Here is a 7,455-nt window from a genome sequence, read left to right as displayed (position 1 = left end):
GGAAGGAAGGAAGGAAGGAAGGAAGGAAGGAAGGAAGGGAGGGAGGGAGGGTCTGAGCAAATTTCCCCTTTCCTCCTCTCAACCACAAAATAACCAGCCATGACAGACAGGCTCAGTTAGGCTCCCCTCTGCTTCCTGTGCAAACTCTGGTCCAACATGTTATTTCCATCTAGAAAACCCTCAAAGCCAAGGTTGTTCCAACAGAAACCCTCTCCTCCGAGTCTGGAAGAGAATCAAGAGACTTTCAACCCTGCAGCCCCTGTGGCTGATGTGGTTGTCAGGCTGGCCTTCACTCCAGAGCTCCTCAGCATCCCTGAGCAGCTTGGTCTTTCCTCCGTCTGTGACATGAATGTCTGTGATGCATCCTCGTGATGACCGACCTGTGCTGTCTGTTCTCTGTTGTCTGTTGAAATTCTTTGTCATGTAGGTAAAATGCAAGATGGCGGTGCGGACAGCAGCCAGAGCAAAGGTAACCACAGCCATGAGGACCTCCCCATGGGCCTTGAATCACACGGGGGCAGGGATTCACTGGGGTCGGGGTAGACAAACCCACACTGTGGGGTCTGGCATCTTCTGGGGTGATACTCATAATACTGGGCAAGATAAAAGAGCTGTCATGGTGAGGTGAGGGGGTGCTCCAGGGCCAGGGTCTCCTGAGCCTGCCGGTCAACTGGGCTCTTTGAGACCCTTATAGGTGGAAGGGTGAAGCAGTAAAGGATTGGCCAGTTCTCTGTCCAAAAAAACCACAGGCCCTTCTGTTCATCCCACACTGAAGATGACATTCTGGCTGGAGATGGGGACTTGGCACTCAGGCCTGGGACACCTTTTTTCTCTTTTAACCCATACTTTGTGTCTCTCCTGTTGCTAGCTCCCTAGCATCCTAACAGCTTGGCTCCAGGGGCACGCTGGGGAAACCCATATCTTTCTGACTGTTGGTAATGCCAAGGGCCCATTTAGACCCTAATGAACCTGGCCTACCCCCTTCTTGCTGGGAATCCAGGGTAGAGTCCTGCCAGTTCCACACGTGTCCCAGATTCCAGGTCCCAAGTACCACTGGGACCTAGAGACTGTAACTGGAAGTGGAAGATCCCCTCCTAGGCTTATTTGCCAGCCATGTGGGGCCCAGACAGGGCAGCCAGCCTTTCTTCTGGGCAGGCAAGCTGGGTGCCAAGCATCCCAACCTGCAGGCTGACCTGTACATGTGTCTGTGTGCACATGTGTACGCGCTCTGCCCCTGCAGCCAAGCAGCAGGATGGGGCAGCTGCTATGGAGATGCAACCCCTGAAGAGCGCAGAAGGTGGTGATGCGGATGACAAGAAAAAGGCCAACTTGCACAAGAAGGAGAAGTCAGTGCTGCAGGGCAAGCTCACCAAACTGGCAGTACAGATCGGCAAGGCAGGTAAGCACACAGCAGGGAATACACACCCCCAGCTCTGCCCCACACAGCCCTCTTTCATCTCACCTGAGAAAGAATTATCTTATTAAGATAGTCCTTGAGGCCTGCCCTGCTCCAGAAAAAGCCAGACTGCAGACTGCTCTAGCCATGGCTCTGAGAACGTGGGCCCATAGCTTCCCCCAGCTTGGAGGTTCTGCCTTCTCTGCAAATGGGGATAATTCTTGTCCCACTGTGGCAAATTGCTATGAAAATTAAAGCCTATTTGTAGACAGAGTGCCTTGCCTGTGACCTGTGCTGCAGCTGAGAGGAGGGCCTGGAGTTCCTTGTAGCACAGACTTCTGGGGACAGTGGGAGCCATAGAAGAGGACAAGCAGGGATGGATTTGGGCTTGATAACAGCTGTCCTAGCTGCAATGCAAAAGGACTGAAGAGGATGAGGGCAGAACCAGGAAACCAGACAGAATCCCTTGTCTGAGCATCAACAAACAACCCAGGCTTCCCAACTGAGATGCTAGCTGCTTGTGATGGCTGGTGACAGTTCCCTGGCCCAGGGAGCTGAGCCCAGCTGCAAGGGTGAGCCCCAGCCCTCCAGCACAGCCTTGACCTCCCCCTGTGCTGAGGATGTGCGAACAGCAAGGCCTCCCACCTGGCTCCTGAGACCTCCGTGGCTGGCTCCATTTCTAATTATAGATACCACAGCATGAGGAGGGTGGCAAATTATAGGTTCAGTTGTCTATATTTAAACTTGGGGGCCTGGTGACAGCTCTCGGCTGGCTGCCGGGAGTTTGGCTTCCCACCCCTGCGGCTGTCAGGAGGGGATAGCATCGTGCTCTGATGCTCCACAGCTGGAGCTGGGGGTGGGGGTAGGGAGAGCTGGGCCCAGGGATTTCCTCCCTCACAGCCATTGCTGTCACTAGCAGGAGACTCCACAGTAGTGTGTAGCACCAGGGGATCAGGAAACTAAATGATGATAAAAACCCCATGGTTCTGAAGTCCTCAGTCCCCATCCCCACCACACCCTGCCAAGAATATAGTTCACAGTCAAGCAATCCCAGACTCTCAGTCTCCCTCTGCTTCCCTCTGGGGCTGAACGCCTCCTTGGTGGCCAGGGATTTATGGCCAGATGCTCCAAGGTGAGCCTGTCAGGCAAAAACTGCGAGTCAGAGTGGGAGACACCAGATAATGCTGAGATATATGGAGAATTCCTAGTCTGTGCTTCACTCCATGGGACCACTGGACCACAAGCTGCACGACAGGGCATGCCCACCATGCATAGATGACTGGACTTTGGGGGCTCCATCAGTCGTGGAATCCTGGTCATCCATTTGGGGCAGCTTCCCCTGTAGGCCCTTAGCAGCAGGTGGACACAGCCTCCACAGTACCTGCAGCCATTGACAGATGGACACACTGACCTGGAAAGAGGGACCCCAAGGATGAATGGTATCCCTTCAGCTGAAGCATCACCCTAGCTTGTGACTATTGGCTACTCACTTGCCCTGTCTGAGCTTCAGTTTCTTCCTCCAAACAATGGCCACCTGTTGGTGTCCCTGCCTGGGACACTCTCCCCTAGGTCACCACATGTTCCTGGAGTCTCTACTTCTTCCTCTAAGACACCATCCCTGGTCATACTGTCTATAGCAGCTATTCTGAGGCACCCCATCCCCTTTTACTACATTGCCCTGTCATTTTACTTCACATAAATAATTCATGTTCATAACAATCTTGCTATAGATGAGTGTGGTAACATACAGACACACACACACACACACACACACACACACACACCTATGCACACACACTCTTGCCTGAGGCAAGAGGATTGAGAGTTTGAGGCCAGCCTGGGCTACATAGCAAGACCCTTTCTGAAAAGAAAATCAAGACTCAGCTTGAAATAATCTTGCTGCCGTATTTGCCTGCTGGTCTCTTATCCACCTCTACCTGAGTGGGGTCTCTTCTATGTCACTGCCCTAGCTCCCTGTCCTTAATGAGGAGCCACCATGCACCTGGAATATCACAGATACTCAAAAGGTGTTTGTTGAATGAATGAGTAAAGGAGAGATTCCAACCCAGACTCATTATTGTGCAATAATTATATATTAGTTTACCTCTCTATTACTGATAAAACACTGACCAAAACCAACTTGGAAAGGAAAGGGTTTATTGCATATTACACTTTGAAATAATAGTCCATCACTGAGGGAAGTCAGAGAAGGAAATCAAGGCAGAAACCTGGAGCAGTAACTGAAGCAGAGACCGTGGAGAAACACACTTCTTATATAACCCAGGCCCACACCCCTAGGGATGGCACTTCCCATGGTGGGATAGGCCCTCCTATTTCAATTAAAAATTAAGAAAATGCCCACAGACCTGGCTACAAGCCAGTCTGATAGAAGCAATTCTTCAACTGAGGGTCCTTCTGCCCAGGTGACTCTAGTTTGTATCAAGTTGACAAAAACTAACCAGCTCAAACTGTATGTGGATGGCTCTTAGGGTACTCATGTGCTCCCTCAACATAGGCTTTTAGAATGGGCAAGTGTCAGATGGGCACTATGCTAGGCACTTTACCTATATTTCCTCATCTGAGTCTTGCCTGCATGCCCTTTGTACAGAGGAGGAAACTGAGACTCCCTGAGGCTCAAGAACTTGCTCCAGGTCATAAAACAAGCAAGTAGAGCTAGGAGATGAGCTGAGGTCCAAGGCTTTCCAGCAGGAGTTTAGTCCACACCAGACCCTCCAGGGCCCCCATGCTCCTCCACTCCCTCCCCTACCACAGCCCTCTGAGCAGGTGTCTCCATATCGTAGGCCTGGTGATGTCAGCAATCACGGTCATCATCCTGGTACTCTACTTCACTGTGGACACCTTCGTGGTCAACAAGAAGCCATGGCTGCCAGAGTGCACACCTGTCTACGTGCAGTACTTTGTCAAGTTCTTCATCATCGGCGTGACGGTGTTAGTGGTTGCTGTGCCCGAGGGGCTCCCTCTGGCTGTCACCATCTCACTGGCCTATTCTGTGAAGGTAAGAGGGAAGAAGATCAGGGCCAGGTGGCTGATGCAGCCCCACACAGGCATCTATGGGGAATGCCAGGGTTGCAGTGCTAGAACTAGAAGATGGGCTAAGAAGTGTGTGGCTGTAACAGGAACTCAGAGAGCAGATACAGGCAGGTCCCCCAAACTCACATGCCTTCAGAAGCATAGTGCAAACCAGAGATCTAGGCTCTGGCCACAGGGACCCCCATTATTCAGCCCAGCCAAGCATTTCCTCACAAGAATGCAGCCTGGGGAGGGGGTGGAAAGATGACTCGGCAGGTAAGAGCACTGGCTGCTCCTATAGAGGACCCAGGTTCAGTTCCCAGCACCCACATGGTGGCTAACAACCATCAGCAACTCCAGTTCCAGGGGATCTGATGCCCTCTTCTGGCCTCTGCAGGCATTGCATGCATATGATGTACTTACATACATGCAGGCAAAACACATACACATAAAATAAAAATAAATATATCAAAGAAGTTTCTCTAAAAAACAAAAAAAAAACAATGCAGCCTGGGGTTCCAGGCCATCAGTGCTTTCCAAAAGGAAGCCTGAAATCTGGACTTAATATAAAATCTCCAGATTTATATTAATAATCCACTCAAATTTACAAAATAAAGTAGGGCTAGAGTATAGTTCAGCGATAGATTGACATGTATGAGATCCAGAATTCAAACCCTCAGCACTGTAAAAAGTTAAACATAGGCATTACTGTGCGAACCAGAACCTGATGCTGCCCTACCAAACCTAAGTGGAAGTCAGTTAGTCACAGTTACAGATCCTCAGGGAGATTTTGTAAAATGGATTTGTACAATGGATCTCAGAAGTCACACTCTAAGGCATGAAAGAGCTGAGCCAAACCACAGCGGAAGCCCTCTCCCCTTAGATTAGACAGGGCCTGAAAACATAAAAAGTTTTACGAGCAGTTAAATGGAGTGCCAACCAGGTAGTTCCTGCAAAAGCAGGGGCTACCAGGAAGCCGACAACTGCAAGTCTGTCTCTTTGTGGGCCACCACTAGGCTGTCCCATCAGCTCATCTCTTCCTTTCCCTATCTGGTTGGGCAAGACCCTGGACTGACGTTTTCCAGGGTTGCAATGCCAGGAGCCAGGATGTTGCTGCACGAAAGCATTTGCTCTGAGACATTGGCAGTGCTGCCAGACGACTGGGCAAGTGTCAGTTTCCAAGCTGGAATTTGGACTGGGTTCTGTGATGTAATTTCATACAGAGACCTCTCCCAGCAGGTGCCAGCAAGTGGCAGCTCTGGGTAAAGGGATACCACCCTTATCGGCTCCCTGCTTGACAGTCCTCAGAAACACAATAAACCAAAGCTTAAGCAGGTTACAAGACGTTGCTCCCTAGAGGCCTAGGGCCTGGTGAGGGCAACTCTTGCATGGATGTGAGCAGGTCCCTCCTGAACTTGGAGTCTCTGTGCAGGTTAATGGAGCTGGTTTGGGGGAATCATGAGAAATTTGAGCCCCAAGGATCTTATGCAGTTTTTACCTCTGGCACTTTTGGTCATCTTAGGTCATATGACTGGCACAGATACTTGATAAACAGTGAGGCCAGGCCTTCCTCTCTGAGTTTGGCCCTGAGTGCCACCATCAAGGGCATAATGATGACCACTTAGGTTAGTGCTGCCCAGCTGAGACACAGTGCAAACAAGGCATATTATTTTAAATGTTTTAGTAGCCACCTTTTAAAAAAAAAAAAAAAAGATGAACTGGAGAAATGACTCAGTGGGTAAAGTGCTTGCTACACAGGTATGAGAATCTAAGGTTGGATCCCCAGCACCCATGTGAAAGCCAGGCCTGGAGGCTTGAACTTAAGACACCAGCACTGGGGACGGAGACAGGTGGATCCTAAAGGAGAATGAAAGTCTTGCTTGAGGGCCAGTCTAGGGAGAGACCCTATCTCAAAAAATAAAGTGGAAAAGATGTCCCAGTGGCAGCCTGTAACATCCACATGCACTTGCATAGGCAAGTGTACCCACACATACACACACATGCACATATATACACCAGAGAGTGTATAAAAAGAGACTGGGGATATAGCTTCATGATAGAGTGCCTGCCTAGCATGAATAAGGATCCAGGTTTGATCCCCAGCACCACATAAACCAGGCATGGTGGCGCACACCTATACCTTATCACTTAGGACATGGAGGTAGGAGGATCAGAAATTCCAGGTCATCCTCATCTGCATAACAAGTTCAAGGCCAGCCTGAAATACATGAGCTTCTGTCTAAAAATAAAATAAAGTGGAACAGGTACCATTAACTTTAATAACACAATTTTTCTTAACCCTTATGTCCAGATTATTATCAATCCAACATGTGATCAGTACAAAAATGACATATGGGACTGGAGAGATGGCTCAGCCATTGCTCTTGCAGAGGATCTGGTTTCAGTTCCCAGCACCCACATAGCAGCTAACAATCATCCATAACTCCAGTTCCAGGAGATACGACTCCCTCTTCTGGCCTCTGTAGGCATTGTTGGCACATGGTGCATGTACATACATGCAGGCAAAATACACGTAAAATAAAAGTAAATCAAAATTTTAAGCTATAAAATCACAAAAATGACACACCTCCTTTGTATGTGTCCTCACATCTTCAACACCCAATGGGTCTCTCATACTTACACTTTGGGCCACATTTCAAGAGTTCATCAGCCCCCAGTGACTACCATGTTGGACAGTACCAATGAGAGATTCTTGTTTTGGTTTGGTTTGGTATTTTGGGTGTGTGTATATGAGAGAGAGAGAGAGAGAGAGAGAGAGAGAGAGAGAGAGAGAGAGAGAGAGAGAAAGAGACTCGCTGTGTAGCCCAGGTTGACCTTGAACTCACAGCAATCATTCTGCCTCTATCTCCTGAGTGCTGAGGTCACAAGCATGAATCACCCCCCGCCCCCAAGCTTACAACAGGGATTCTTTTTTTAATAAATAATTCATTGAGAATTTCATACATGCATATAAGGTGTTTTGATCAAATCCATGACAACTCCCTCCCCTCTAACTCCTCCCATATCTC

The 7,455-nt window shown here is 49.3% G+C and overlaps 1 protein-coding gene across 11 annotated transcripts in view; it reads left to right on the top strand.

The window, feature by feature from the left end:
* Atp2b2 (ATPase plasma membrane Ca2+ transporting 2) overlaps positions 1-7,455 on the top strand; it is a 361,587-nt gene that overhangs the window by 291,392 nt on the left and 62,740 nt on the right. For 9 of the 11 annotated variants that reach the window (XM_008854882.2, XM_008854881.3, XM_008854884.1 and 6 more), the window contains 3 exons: positions 428-469; positions 1,241-1,399; positions 4,198-4,412. In XM_008854882.2, the coding sequence (XP_008853104.1) occupies positions 428-469; positions 1,241-1,399; positions 4,198-4,412 (416 nt within the window). The remainder of the gene's footprint in view (positions 1-427; positions 470-1,240; positions 1,400-4,197; positions 4,413-7,455) is intronic. The other 2 variants (XM_008854887.1, XM_008854889.3) reach the window with 1 other exon arrangement.

The sequence above is a fragment of the Nannospalax galili genome, unplaced genomic scaffold, assembly GCF_000622305.1.
Source record: "Nannospalax galili isolate Female #2095 unplaced genomic scaffold, S.galili_v1.0 scaffold406, whole genome shotgun sequence".
NCBI lineage: Eukaryota > Metazoa > Chordata > Mammalia > Rodentia > Spalacidae > Nannospalax > Nannospalax galili.
The sequence above is the reverse complement of the archived record's forward strand: the minus strand, read 5'-3'. Positions and strand labels throughout refer to the sequence as shown.